The sequence below is a fragment of the Ananas comosus genome, linkage group 10 (genome assembly GCF_001540865.1).
Source record: "Ananas comosus cultivar F153 linkage group 10, ASM154086v1, whole genome shotgun sequence".
Taxonomy (NCBI): Eukaryota; Viridiplantae; Streptophyta; class Magnoliopsida; order Poales; family Bromeliaceae; genus Ananas; species Ananas comosus.
Genome location: NC_033630.1, coordinates 12,241,917 through 12,257,179, shown reverse-complemented (window position 1 = coordinate 12,257,179; position 15,263 = coordinate 12,241,917). Strand labels below are relative to the sequence as shown.

At 35.6% G+C, this 15,263-nt stretch overlaps 1 protein-coding gene across 5 annotated transcripts; it reads left to right on the top strand.

Moving 5' to 3' along the window:
• On the top strand, positions 903-14,832 carry LOC109716322 (pantothenate kinase 2). Of its 5 annotated transcripts, none has more exons than XR_002217887.1 (24): positions 903-1,081; positions 1,766-2,067; positions 2,680-2,892; positions 3,976-4,034; positions 4,482-4,598; positions 5,495-5,614; positions 5,706-5,800; positions 5,896-5,989; positions 6,197-6,328; positions 6,549-6,661; positions 7,416-7,608; positions 8,240-8,451; positions 8,639-8,683; positions 8,809-8,857; positions 10,181-10,263; positions 10,617-10,733; positions 11,533-11,596; positions 12,072-12,218; positions 12,307-12,465; positions 12,864-12,947; positions 13,506-13,703; positions 13,789-13,860; positions 14,258-14,429; positions 14,549-14,832. XR_002217887.1 is itself a non-coding variant. In XM_020241693.1 (23 exons), exons 2-23 carry the CDS (start codon positions 1,797-1,799, stop codon positions 14,375-14,377), a joined length of 2,757 nt encoding a protein of 918 aa, XP_020097282.1. In that variant the 5' UTR covers positions 903-1,081; positions 1,740-1,796; the 3' UTR covers positions 14,378-14,830. The 5 variants fall into 5 exon arrangements, 1 of the variants encoding a protein (XP_020097282.1); XR_002217885.1 differs by having other exon boundaries at positions 1,740-2,067; XM_020241693.1 differs by having other exon boundaries at positions 1,740-2,067; positions 14,258-14,830.

The following is a 15,263-nucleotide window of genomic DNA, read 5'->3' as shown; positions in this document are numbered from 1 at the left end:
ATTCTAAAAATTCGAGCTAGAAATTATAACAAATTAAAGTTTAAGGACCAAAGTATCCACCATCTTTTAGTTTGAGGATCAAAGCATGTCATTTTCTCAAATTCAACGTACATTACAATTTCAAAAATTTGGGTGTTGTTAGTGGCTGGCCATAAATTTAATAATCTTATCACAAATTTTTGGTCCGACCTTGTTGGTGGAGAAAGCGTGGAGCAACATGCGGCGCGCTTTGACTACTCTGTATTTTTATGTCTTTGTGCCTAAGACTGAATTGACTGTATTTAAACATAAACCGAATAGAAAATAGTCAAAAAGGGTTCTTCTTAACTCGAAATAGATTAACCCTAGAGAAATGATCCAGAGATTTTTCAAATACTAGTCGAAGGGGCTTTTAACCTCTCAAATTTCAACCATTGATTTGACCCAAAAATCAAGCAACAGAAACAGTTAAAATGAAACGATTTCTAAGACGAAGGACTGCACGTGGAGGAGGCGTGTGGCGCGGAAGTACATTCACTGGCGAAAAGCAAGGTGTTTTAGTAATAGTTGGAGCGGTTGTGAGCAATCTCTCTAAACAAAGATGCTCCGAGGGGCGAGAAACAAGAACTTCACCTTCGACTAAACAAACAAACTCCAAAGGAGAACGCTTTCGCGGAAGCTAAACTTGCTAGCCAACGTGGTGCACCTGGTCCACGCAACAATCTCTGTATGAAGATTCTATCTCTTGCCAACGTGGCTGTGCACCGGGTTCTCCTCTTCCAACCCCCACCACTGCCTCATTTCCCGTTCCGTCCCGTTTCCCACCCGTTCCGTTCCGTTTCCCACCCGCTCCGCTCCGTTCCGTTCCGTTCTACCAAACACTATTAAATATCTCCACGGTATAATAATTACGTGTCGTCCTCGTCCGTACACTTGTCGCCGTATCCATTTCCCGTTCGATCTCGCTCCGATTCCGAGGAATCGGGGATCTATCGCTCCTCTTCGATTGAGAGAAATCGAATTAATTAGCGTTTTTAGTCGCTCGGATTACGCGAATTCTCGCGGTTTTTTTCTCTTTGTTTGGAGCTAATAATTTGGGCAGGTGATTGTTTTTACTGTTATTAATTTCGGTTTTTTAACTTTTTTTAAAGCCCAAAAAAGGAGGGAAAATCTTAGTTTTCAAGTGATATTTGAGTAATTTGACCTTTGGTGGGAATTGATCATGTATTTTTCTTAAATTTGCTGCTGAATCGATTTAGGGTTAGGGTTTATTGGAGTACTCTTGACCTTTTCTCGGGAGCATGCATTGCATATGTTTCTCTTTTGTGTTTGCTAAATCGATGTAATGATAGGGTTAGGGTCTGGTCACGCATTTGTTGCTGAATCGATCATATTTTGGTACAACAAGATCGAAAGCTGGTAGTTGGTTTTCATTATTGTTCTTTCCCCAGCACAATCATCTGTACATTTATTTCGGGGCGCTTTAATTGTACGGTAAAAACATGTTTTATAAACGTTTTTCACCCAAGAAAAGGGGGAAAATTTGTAATTTTAAAGTAATAGGACAAAAAAGTCATATAGATTTCGTAAAGATTTGATTTTTAGAGTATTTTGACCCTTTCCGCGGAGTCTTTATTGCATTTATCTGATTTATCTATTTACCGAATTGACCAAGTGTTAGGGCTAGGGTTTGGTCACACTTTTGGTGCTCAAAAATTCCATATTTATTTGAGATTTTCTTTTTTTTTGACTTTGAATAGTTAGTGAGGCAGTTAGGGTTTGGCAGGAGGTGGGCATCAGCAGAGGGCCTAGTTTTAATGGCTGGGAACCCTAGCACCAAGAATGAGGATGATACTATTAATGATAATAATGAAGTGGGGTATTTGAAGGAGAGTAGTAGTAGTAGTAGTAGCAAGGAGAAGGAGGAGGAGAACGAGATGGCGTTGAATACGATGCATCGGTCGAGCTCGAGGCCGCAGCTCGATCTGAGCGGCGCGGCGATTCAGGGCAATTTCGAGGAGAGGAACCCGACCATTTTGTTGCCCAATCAGAGTGATGATATATCCCATTTGGCTCTGGATATTGGAGGTTTGCCTAATCAAAATTTAATTTTTTTTAATTCCCTAAATTCACCATGAGCTATGAGATTTTGTTGTGGTGATGGTATGCCATTTGATTTGCTTGTTTTCTTGATTCGTTCTGGAATTTATGTTTCTGCTGCTGCTGCTGCTTCTGCTTCTTCTTCTTTTCTTTTTGGCTTTCTATGTTCCTGTTGATTTTTTTTTTTCCGGAATTTATTGTTGATCGTAAAGAATTCACCTTTCAATTATGTCTGTTTCTTTCAAATCCTGATTTTCTGTTTAAAAGTATACTGAATAAAGTAGTATCTTATAATAGAATAGCAAGTGAGTACGTAAAAAGGAAATAATCCTTTTGTTTTGGTGCATGTTGTTCAGTTACTTGGTTTGAGCTTTTATTTTTGTTTTTATTTTTCAATAAAGGTTATTTTTGCTAATTCTCCACTGTTATATTTGATGCCGGCATAATTGCTTATCAAAATATTACTTTCTTTGTATGTAATTGTTTGGAATCTATTTTTATCCCTTTTCTCTTGACTTCTAAATGAATTGCAAGTATCTATTTGTATCAACTTCTATTAGAATTTTGAACATAATAAGTATGATACTTTTGTCCTTATAGGATCTCTCATTAAGTTGGTCTATTTCTCCCGACATGCGGAACTTTCGCCTGATGATAAGAGGAAGAGATCAATAAAGAAAAGATTTGGAATCTCTAACGGCAGCAGGAGAAGTTTTCCAATACTTGGTGGGAGGCTCCACTTTGTAAAGTTTGAGACCGAGAAGTTGAATGAATGTCTTGACTTTATTTCATCCAAACAGCTTCATCGTGGTGGTATGTGCATGTTTTGTATTGATAAATGCAAGTACAAGCCAATAATGTAATTATAATGATATTTGTTATCTTCCCATATTCATGGTCTTCTTCAGACAACAAAAAGCTGTTCTCTATTTTCTGACCGCAAATTAACTTGCAGTTTTCCTGATTTATTGATGACTAACCTCAAACAACATAAAGAACTGTACCATCTCCTCTTTATGGCTTGCACAAAGATAATTGTATCACATGTCCTAGCTTAACTCAAGGATTGCCAATATTTTGAACCATAGCAGTACTTAAACTCAATTGTTGCTTTGATGGAAATATAATATTTGTCCCGCCCTTTTGGTACTTTAAAATTTAAATTCTCGTTGTTATTAGAAACCATAATGTTCCTGTTTTGATTTTGAAATGTCTGTTCATTTCTCCATTCTTCTTGCTCACTTACTGAATATTAGATACCCATTTGCATTTTTCTTGGTAGAGTTTAGCCAGCTTTCTCTTAACAGCAGAAGATACTACCTTGAGATCCTCCTAATTTTCTATTAGGGGGTATTTAGTTCGTCGGAAAAGCGTCGAGAAAAGTTTCTGAGAAAAAAGTTTTCCATGGAAAACTGTTTTTTCAGTTTTCCTTCTGTTCGGTTTCAAGGAATATTAGCTTTTTTGGAAATTTATTTACCAAATTTCATGACAAATAAATGTTTTAGTTTTCTGATTTTTTTTTTTTAGGAAAACGAAATTATTAGTTTTCCATAAAATTTGGAAAGAAGCTTTTAAAAAAAATCTAGTTTTTCTTGGAACCAAACAGACGGAAAATTGAAAAAGAGGTTTTTCATGGAAAAATTTTTCTTGGAAAACTTTTTTCCACGCTTTTCCGCAGAACCAACAGCCCCTTAGAATTTGAACCTTTTGAAAAGAGGACTTTCCCTCAAAAAAAAAAAAAAGAAAAAAGAAAAAAAGAAAAAGAAAAGTGGGCTTCACTTTCACTTCTTTACTTGCCTTAGTATCTTCTCATTTTTACCTTTTTGTATACATTGCCAGTGTGTACTTGGCTTCTGTCTGCATTAAATTAGTGACCATACAACTATTAGCTTACAGGAATTGATTCCCCTTCATGGCGCTCTGGGACTATATCTGATGACAACATAACAATCAAGGTACCTGAGAAAAAGCAAATTTATTTGAGGTAAAAATGTGCAGACCTTACCCGAACTTAAAAAAATATTTTACTCCAAAGAAATTCCATTGAGTTCTGCTAAAAGGATGTTCCATTTACAAAAGCTAATAATACCATAAAGTTCTAACAACAGAGGTTAAATTGAACAAACCGTAAGATTAGGTTGTAAATCCAAAAAGGTATCCATCAAGAATGGGCGATTGTTCGGGTAAAGTCTGTACATATTTTACTCTTTTTCATCATTGCCTAGTATTTCTTGAGCTAACTAAATGATCTTTTCACGTACTACTTAATGGTGAGATTGCATATTTATGTATGCATTATAGAGATTTATTTACTCATGCATACATATATCTCTGAATCCATGTTTATGCAACAAGATATTTGAACTCTGCTTTCTATGATTAGTTGCATTTTCTTTGAATAGGCGACAGGCGGTGGGGCCTTCAAGTTTGCAGATGTCTTGAAGGAGAGACTTGGAGTTAGTCTTGATAAGGAAGATGAAATGACCTGTCTTGTATCTGGGGCTAATTTTTTGCTCAAGGTCTGTCTTTGATACAGAGATGTGCTTTTTATAGTTGATATGTAGGGTCATTTAAATGCTGCTGAGAAAGATGCCAACTGAAGGATGCCACTGTGTTTCATTGTATGTTGCATGTTAATGTTTTCTTGGTATTCATTGTTTTGACGCCACCTCCGGTTGAAGAAATTGGTTTATTTGTAGTTTTTATTGCTGTGAACAAAATTTGTATGTTGTCTGAATTAACTTATAAAATTTAATAACAGATTAGTACCAGGTACAATTGATTTTCTCACAACTTTCTTTGTTTCTTTAGCAGGTGGGAAGATATAAATTGCAACAAGTATTTGACGCAATTCATTCTTTCATCTTTTCTTTTTTAATTTGGTAGACTACAAATCTGACGGCAGTCAAATCTTTAGTATGACGGCATTCAAATCTTTAGTATGACGGCAGTCAAATCTTTAGTATGACGGCATTCAAATCTTTAGTATGACGGCAGTCAAATCTTTAGTATGATAGAATTAACTTTCTGCATGTTGGTTCCTCGATAGTCCAGAGAGTCAAAGAGGTCTTTCACATTCACTTAAAACAAGCCCTTTAATTCCATGAATACGTAGCTTTTCTTTATTTCCTTTTTCATTTTGGTTTAAACTATTCTCTCTTTACTCTTTCATGCACGTTTTCCTGTCATGTTACTGCTGCTGCTATTTTTCCATTTTTCTGTGTTATTTCTGTTCAGTCATGTTTCTTTGTTGAGCATCCATACGTGGATGTACAATTTAGACAACAATCTCAACAAAACTCATGGTTTACCAATAAAATGCTAGTATGTTGTGACAAGCAAATCATCGTAAGCTATTTATGATTGTATTACAATATTATGTAAATTCAATCAACCTTATTCTATCTGTTGACAGGCTATACGTCATGAAGCTTTTACGCACATGGAGGGTCAAAAAGAATTTGTTCAAATAGATCATAATGATTTATTCCCTTATCTTCTTGTAAATATTGGTTCTGGAGTAAGCATAATCAAGGTAACATTCATGAGTATTGCTCAAGCTTTGGTCTCATTATGTTACTGCTGTTCATAAATCTTTTATCTTTCCTTTTGGTTCTGTAATAAAGGTGGATGGTTATGGAAAATTTCAAAGAGTTAGTGGGACTAATGTTGGCGGTGGCACGTATTGGGGATTGGGAAGGTTGTTGACAAAATGCAAGAGGTGATCATGTTTAGTTTGATTGCATATTATTTTTCATAATAAAGCCCAGGCCTTCTATCAATCTACTTAATGCTGACTACTATCTTTTGCTTAAGTTTCGATGAGTTGTTAGAGTTGAGCCAACAGGGCGACAATAGCAATGTTGACATGCTTGTTGGAGATATATATGGTGGTATGGACTATTCCAAGGTATTTAATGCCTTTGTTTTTTTTTTCCCTTAATTTTATTTAAAACATCAGATTTTTGCCCCTTTTTTTTTTGTCTACTAAAATCATGCAGACAATCAGGTATAATAATAATAGTTGAATTTTCAAACCACTACTCTAACATTTCCTTTATTGCTGTGCTTGAATTTAACTTCTCTTATCATAACTTTATATATCAAATTGTTTCAGATTGGCCTCTCGGCATCTACAATTGCATCTAGTTTTGGGAAGACAATTTCAGAAAATAAGGAGCTTTCAGACTACAGACCTGAGGATATTTCTCTTTCCCTTCTGAGAATGATTTCATACAACATAGGGCAGGTCATATGTCCTTGATTCTCTCATTTTTCTTTCAACAAGTTGATCTTTTGAGTCATTTTTATGAGGATAAGCTTATCTAAAAGCATGGGTCAGAATTTGTTTGAATGCATATATTCTGTTGCTTTGTTACTTTGTTATCTTTAACTCCATTTATTGTTGTTTAGTAGTTTAACGTGCGTAATTAATTTAACATATTCTTTTTCTGCTTTTTGTCTAACAGATCTCTTATTTAAATGCACTTCGCTATGGGCTCAAGAGAATATTTTTTGGTGGATTTTTCATTCGCGGCCATGCTTACACAATGGATACTATTTCTTTTGCGGTGCACTTCTGGTAATTTCTAGAAACATTATTCGAGTTTTGGATTTTAATGCAACTAATATAATTACCCTTGAAGTTCTTCTACACTTTGCCAGCATACAGACAACTTAGTGTGTGTGTGTATATATATATATATACACGCATGCCTGTATGTGAATGTATGGATGGATGAGCAGAGCTGCTTCTATGCTTTTATGAGGACGGAGGGGCCAAATTACATGACTTTTTGACATCATCTATCTTGTGATCTAAATATCTCAAAATGATTTAACAGGATTTCTGTGTGCTGTTTAACAGTATTAGAGCAATGTAAATCAGTTAAACTTAGTTAGAAAGTTTATATAATTTTGTTTCCCCCTTATTGTTGACATCTAAAAGGCTTAAATTATAAAAGCAATGTGTTTGGAAACCTACTTATACATGCACAGTGGTCCTTTGAAGAAAACTATCGATCTTTGATACTAGGATTGCTTAATGGTTAGGGAATAGGTTTTCAAAACTAATAATTTTACGTATATTCCTTTCGGATAATGTAGATCACATTCAGAAAGTGTATACTTAGTTGTGTCAACTCTGTGTGCGCATCCCTGTGTGTATGTGTGCATGTGTATTTTGTACATATTTCACATATTTCTTACATATTTGTAAAGTCAATAACTTTGAAAGTTTTTGCGAAGATTCTAGTGTGATTATAGTAAGCAATTCTTATTCTTTATGTTGCAAATTCTTCCATCTTGTCTTTTTTAACTAAGATGCAGTATTCCAGGTCCAAAGGACAGGCACAGGCTATGTTTTTGCGTCACGAGGGCTTCTTGGGAGCTGTTGGAGCATTCATGAGCTATGAAAAGCATGGTCTTGATGACTTGAGGGTGCATCAATTGGTCGAAAGGTTCCCAATGGGTGCTCCATACGTTGGTGGAAAGATTCATGGTCCCCCTCTTGGAGATCTGAATGAGAAGGCAAGAAGCCAAGAACCTTAACTTTCTATTTTACAATTGGTGCCCCTTCATGCTAGTTTCTTCTTCTTCTTCTTGTTTTAGTTGCACTCCTCTGTGTAGAGCACTTGGCAAAGAGAATAGTTTGGAGCTTCTGCTGTGGTGGGAAGCAAAAATGAGTTTTTGAGGCCCAAATTCCACTGCAGATATCAGCTGTGGAAGAGATTTCAACAAAAACTCGATTAACTACTACTCTCAATAGTACTACTCAAACAGCCCTTTATTGAAGGGTACTGCAGCCTATAGCTGGGCCAAACTTAGGTGTGATTTCAGTGAAGTTCGTTAGAAGTGATGATCTTTGACTTTCTTGATAAGAGCATTCCCTTTCTACAGAATATTCTTTTTGTTCTTAGCATTTTGTATTCTGAAACTGGCTAATCAGAAGGAAATTTTGGGATTCAGAAAACAGTTTAGTTGTGGATTCAAATCCAACAAAAATTAGAAGCACAGAGGACTCTATCTAAATTACATATAGTTGGGGTTGTCTGTAAATTCTGGCCTCTCTTACTTTTCCAAAACACAAAAGGAAAAAACTAAGATGTGTTTATTCCTGTTAGATTGCTTCTCATGGTAAAATTATTGCTCTTTTTTACAGATATCATGGATGGAGAAGTTCGTGCAAAAGGGCACAGAGATTACAGCACCTGTCCCAATGGCCCCTCCTGGGACAACCGGTATGGGAGGCTTCGAACGGCCTTCGTCCAGGGGAAATTCCTTACGTTCAGATGCAAGCGCCACATTAAATGTTGGTGTTCTTCATCTTGTACCGACATTGGAGGTGTTTCCGTTATTAGATGATCCTAAGACGTAAGCAGCCATCAACCAAATTATTTTCCTGATTTTTCAATCTAAATCAGTAAGACTTTAGCTTTTTCTCTTTGCTTGCCATTGCACTATAACTGTAAGAATTAATTTACAAGGCACCAAGTTTTTTTATATTAATTTCATTTAAATCATCTATATTTTGTTTGAATGTGGATGATCCGCGTTGCAGGTACGAACCAAACACCATCGATCTCGCAGATCATAGTGAGCTTGAGTATGTTTTCTATAGTATTTTTAGAACACTAATATGGAATCTTATGTTTCTCTCAAAAAAAATGTGGAATCTTATGCAGTGTCAACCCTCTAATATTTACTGATCTATAAACTGTATCATTGTAGGTATTGGTTTAAAGTGCTATTAGAGCATATGCCAGATCTTGTTGATAAGGTATGAATAATTCTTGTTGTTTTTTTCTTTCCAGTGGTTTTAATTAAAACAAGTATATATATATATATATATATATATATATATATATATATATATATATATATATATATATATATATATATTTGTCAAGTAGAATCTTGGAATATATATTGTTTTGCTTTCTACCTTATCCTGGCATTTTCTCCTGTAGATGGATTTCTGATCATGAGTAGTATTGTAATCAAGATAAGTTTAATCTAGCATACTGCTGTTTCAGCTCGATTTGAATAAACTTCAAGCCTAAATTATATTTTTAACTGAGCACAAATTATGCCCAAATTTGAACGGCTTGATAAGCCTTTTGTTCATGCTTGTAATATTGTTAAGATGTGTCAGCACGTAAGTTGGTGTGCAAACAGAATACTTTTTTTGAGTTTTCAAACAGAAGTGTAATTAACTAGCCTAAACAGCTTTCTGTTTTTCTTGGAGAGAGAATACAAATTTTGAGGTTACATAATCTGATGAGGGCTTAAGTGGATATATGGTAGGTTTATACAAAAAGTGCGACTAGATCATTTACTTTAGTCTACGTTCGAAATGTTTGACTCCCAATCAATGAATTGACACAGATTATGAACCAACATGATGGCATATAGAATTTACTGCAAGTACTCAACTTTTCTCCTTTAGCTTCTTGCTGCCATATGTTACATATGCTAGGAGAGCAAATAATGGACAAAAGAGTGATTTTCTCACTTAGAAGTCATAAAAACTGAAGATCTTGAGTAACCCTTATTGCAAGCTAGCTTATAATAAAATGGATAAGATAGTAAATATTACCTTGAATACATAGCATCACCAAGTTAGTACAAAAATAGTTGGCTAATTCAGAATCAGAAGTTTGAACAGATGGTCTGCTTAAATATAAGCACTTATTTTTGTAATTTGTATACTTTTCTGTCACTCTTTTCTCCCCATACATATATATTATGTGTATGTATATCAGTATCCATGTGATGTGTGTATGTACATGTGAATGTGACAGTCTATGGGGTGCAATTTTGTCAGTGTGAATTCAAAGTCTGTATGGCCAGCTTTCTAAATTTGATAGTCTTAACTTCAATCTTATATGGAGATGCTTACATTTGACTCAGCGGTGGATTCTGGGTGTTTGAGAGCAGGAGATCTTGTAATGAAAAATATTTAGATACTAATATCCGATGCCTCGTTCCTATCTATGCTTCGAAATATACTGATACCTTTTTTTCCCAGCTTAAGAAGATCTATATTTCCCATTCCACTTCTTAGATGTAGTAGAATTAAGTTAATGTTTTTTCTTTCCAGGCAGTTGCTAGTGAAGGTGGAACAGACGATGCCAAAAGAAGGGGAGATGCATTTGCACGTGCTTTCTCAGCTCATTTGGCAAGGTACAAGAGTTCAACTGAAGGAGTTTTAACATTTGCCTTTTTATATGATCACCCAACAAAATCTAGCGCTACTTCACCATTTAAAACATTGCGGATGGCACGTCCGCTTAGAGAAACGTACTGCCTTGGAAACAATTTGAACTGGAAATGTATGTCCGTTCAGTAAGAGTTGGTTTGAATTGCGGTTTGGCATGCCCATTTAGAGGAACGTATTGCCTTGGAAAGGAGTGGAAAAGCTGAATTCATCGCTGATTCCAGTTCACATGTTCATCATTCTAACCATTATTTTCCCGGTAACCTTATTATTCAACATTCAATAAATACTATTCCTAACTTTATTGACATTTTATTAGGTTGATGGAAGAGCCTGCTGCGTATGGAAAGTTAGGCTTGGCAAATCTATTGGAGTTGAGGGAAGAATGCTTGAGAGAATTCCAGTTTGTGGATGCTTACATCACTATCAAACAGAGGTTAGTTGGGAAGCATTTCAAATCAGTGTCGCATAATCATTTTTTCGATTTGTTGCCCTGTTTGATTACGGGCCTGAATGAATAAACATCTTATTTGGCACATTGTTTGATTACGTGCCAAATAAGCAAAAATAAAATTAATTTAAGGCCATTTAATTTATGATATTAGACCATCATGCATGTTTGGATCATTAACATGCTTTTTTAAAAAAATACTTGATTGCCCACAAGTTAGCATCATGAGAATAGTATTTAAAGTTATGTAGATAGCAATAAAATATTGCTTATTGCTCCTTTTTGTATTGTGCTAACTTAATTAATTTAGTATATTTTTGTTTTATCATATAATACTTGGGGCAAGTCATAACACTATTAAAATCAGTGCCGTGCTCCCCCCTCTGATTAACACCGATGCAATTTTTGCTTGTTTTGATTTGAGATATTTTTGTCAGTCGAATTAGGGATTCTTGTATAAATCTCTCTCTCCATTAGCTATTGACTGTCAGCTGTTAACAACATCAGCTGAAATCCATACTTTTCCTTACATTAATAGATCCATAAACTGTAGTGAAAACTAAAAGTAATAACTCAAGTTAAAATGCCCAAAAGTTTTGGTGGGTATCAATCACGAGTGCTAGTGTCGTAATTTGTAAGGATGGAAGGGTATTTTGGGTTTTTCCTTGGATGAAAAGGTTGCCGGATGGAAACCTCGTTTTAGATTAACTCTAGCTTTTGGACGGAGAGACTAATAATACTTGTTTCTCTTCTTCATTTTTCCTCACTTTTGCTCTGTTGGCAGGGAAAATGAGGCTTCGCTTGCCGTTTTACCAGACCTTCTGATGGAGCTGGACGGTATGAATGAGGTATTATTTTGTAATAGAACTATTCTCGTGAGTTGTTCGTTTTATATACAAGCTAAAATAAGTCTTTGAGAAGACTCTAATGCGAATTTTGGGTTGTTTACTCTTTTTCTCTGCAAATATATAGAATGTTAAATTACAATGTGATGCATTCTCATCAGTTAATTCCATAAAAACTATTGCTACGTAAAAATTCATAAATTTGTTTATCTCATAATGTAAGTGAGACATTCTTCATCATTTCATTGGTTGATTTGTATGTTTTGGCACTTAACGTTGTGCAGCGAGTTATCTGAGACTGAAGGTAAATAGTGAAGTTCTATAACTCATTAAAAATATTTACATGATACTGATAGGGTAGATTGGGTTTGAATTGTTAAAACTTTAGATTTCAGACAGCTCTGTTTAATTATCTGAGAACAAGTGTTGTTCTTTTCTTGCTTTGACAATTTACAAACATTTTACAACTCTTTTCTAGGAGGATAGGCTGCTGGCTCTAATTGAAGGTGTCCTTGCTGCAAATATTTTCGATTGGGGATCCCGTGCTTGTGTGGATCTTTACCACAAAGGAACCATTATTGAGATTTATCGCATGAGCCGCAAGAAGATGCAGCGTCCTTGGCGGGCAAGTATAACTTTTTTTTAGTCATTGATTTAAAATAATGGTGCTTGTTTTCTTTTTCTTTTCTGACTGAAATTGATTGTTCTTTCAGGTGGATGATTTTGATGAGTTTAAGAAAAGAATGCTTATTGATGGGAACAATAGGCAGCAACCGTACAAAAGAGCATTGCTCTTTGTTGATAACTCGGGTGCTGATGTTGTTCTTGGAATGCTTCCGTTAGCTCGAGAACTTCTCCGCCGTGGAACTGAGGTTAGTCCAGTGGTTGAGAAGTTTAGAAAATCCTGTGTTTTTTTTTTTTTTTTTTTTTTTTTTTTTTTTTTTTTTTTTTTGGCTATCTCCTTTTTCTTCCGGTTCTCTACAAAATAATTATAATTAAATGACTATATGACAGAGAAATGGATAGAGTTTGACCGACAGTAGTTTCAGAAGTATTTGGATCCTTTTTTCATAGTTACGCTTCATAGTGCTCTTTGTTGAAGATCAATTCTGTGAAACTTGTTATTAATTTCTCAACTATCTATATAATCGTTTCCTCATGCATCAATGGAAGCATAATTGGACCTTGTCAATTAGTAAGTTTATATTTAGATATTTTAGTTTAGACTTTAGAATCAAATCCAGCATGACAAGATATTGTTTCTATGCAGGTTGTTCTTGTTGCGAATTCTTTACCTGCTTTGAATGATGTAACTGCTAATGAACTCCCTGAAATTGTTGCAGAAGCTGCAAAGGTTTGATTCGAACTCATTAGCATGCCATTGTGATCATTTATTTTGTCTAACACATCAATAAATATTAAAGGTTCTCTTCTTTTCTTTTTTTTTCTACGTTTACATTTTAACTGCCCCTTTTTGGCCTGGCATAGAGCAAGTTCTCTACTCCTGGCAACAGCGGCAAGGCATTTGGCAAAGAAAAGATCTGTAGCTTTTGTTGTGAGAAGAAGCTGATATGAGCGTCAGTCTAAACCCGCCAAAAAGCAGAAGCTTTTGCTGCAGTAAGAAGCTTCTGCTGATTGGCCATTTGAATCGTAATAGCAGTTCCAAAATAGTAGAAGCGGCTCCCTTATGTAATGGCTTCTCTTCAAAGTAGAAGCAGTTCAAAGTGGAGTTTCGTCTTCTGTGGCTAGCGAGCTCGTTAAAGCTTCCAACCACAACAGACCGCTATACAAGCATCTCACCTTTTTTTTTCCATTTTTGTTTGCCACACGTGCCCGACTGTATGTGGCCTTTTGGATCAGCGCTGAACTGAGGGTTGTAGTGTTAACAAGGAATCCTTTTCCCTATCTGCAGCATTGTGACCTCCTTCGAAAAGCTGCTGAAGCCGGAGGGCTGCTGGTCGACGCAATGGTTAGTATACAAGATGACCTAAAAGACCGCTCAGCGTCAGTGCCTCCCCTTATGGTTGTCGAGAACGGGTGTGGGAGCCCGTGCATTGACTTGCGCCAGGTCAGCTCGGAGCTCGCTGCTGCCGCAAAGGATGCAGACTTGGTAGGCAGTTCAGTTTATTTCTGCAACTTTTATGTGCCGATTTTAGTCGTATATTATAGCTTGATTGCTCTGTACCATGATGCAGATAATTTTAGAAGGAATGGGTCGAGCTATTCACACGAACCTCAATGCCCGTTTTAAGTGTGATGCTCTTAAGGTAACTGTTTTATGACACGGACTATGACGAGGTATCCGACTTACTGTACCAAGTTGCTGCTGATTTTCTCTTTTTGGATTAGCCTTACGAGAAATCTACGTAAATGCATCTAATAGCTGGAAGATAATATATCTGCAGTAATAAATTGAGCTACTTACATCTATATCCGTGCAAAATTATCTTACGACGGTGTTTACCACTGTAGAATCTGATTTTTTTTTTTTTTTCTTCTTCTTTATGCCCTTGAAAAATTAAAATTCCTGAGTTTACAGGGGGGCATATATGTGTCACTGATGAAAAGGGCCTTCGTTCTGAGGGGTCTCGAAGCTAAATCGCGGCGCTAATTTTGGCGATCCCACTAATTTTCTGATTTTTCTTTTCTGTTCTCTATTTATAGCTTGCGATGGTGAAGAACCAGAGATTGGCCGAAAAGCTTTTCAACGGGAATATCTACGACTGCATCTGTCGGTTCGAACCTGCCGGCCAAGTATTGCGAGAAGATTCAGTTCGGATATGAAGATTTCACCACGACTCTTCTCGCATTGTTTCAATCTCACTAAATCTAAAAGGTGTGCTGTTTTCGAAGTTTCCGGTTCAGATTCTCTACTCTGAAGCTTTTCTATGTTGGGAAAGTTGAAACCGAGTCACCAATCTTTATGTGACTCATGAGCTAATTTTACGTTTGCAGGTCTAATCTGAAGCATTTCTTTGCCACCCAGAATTGTTGCTTAGTTTAATAAATGCTGAAAGGCTCATAGATACATACAGTTGAGTTCTTACTTCGAACATTGTTCCCATTAATTATAGTCTTATAGGGCACAGAAAGGAGGGCTCATTTTAGAAATTGTTACTATATATAATGTTGCATTCGTTAAAAATTCGAGGTTAAATTATGCGTTATAAGAGAACCAGTTGAATTATTTTTCATTTATATTAGGATAATACATTAACCTAAACGGGCAAAGGCTTATATATGATGTGGTGGCGTAGTCTCTGTATCCTATATTAAAGCATTCCTAATCTTTTTTAAAAAAATTTGAAGTAGAATCAAAAGTTATTAAATTAGGTTGTTTTTACTTTTTTAAGATTTAAACTTCAAATTTCTTTTTTCTACTTTTTGTTATAGTAGAAGCTTTCTTTTTATTTTTTTGGGTTATATGTCTTACGTAAATCTATTATGAAAAGCGGAATCCTCTATGTAACATTGCCTTCCCGCTGTTAGTTTATTTTTACTTTATTGTTTCTTGATTTAAAAAGTTTTACCTTATTTTCTTGTGCTTTAATTTATTGTACTAAAAAAATTTTATATCAAATAGAATGATAAAGTGAAAAATATGTTAAACCGTAGAGAGTAAAATACAACTTTTTGAACACAGTATGACTAAGTAAGAATAAGTTGAACC

Bases quoted from the DNA above. Each gene is read 5' to 3' on its own strand.
- LOC109716322 (XM_020241693.1), top strand. From the start codon at position 1,797: ATGGCTGGGAACCCTAGCACCAAGAATGAGGATGATACTATTAATGAT. The intron at 5,801-5,895 runs GTGATCATGTTT...CTTTTGCTTAAG, and splicing joins TTGTTGACAAAATGCAAGAG to TTTCGATGAGTTGTTAGAGT. The intron at 7,609-8,239 runs GCAAGAAGCCAA...TCTTTTTTACAG, and splicing joins TTGGAGATCTGAATGAGAAG to ATATCATGGATGGAGAAGTT.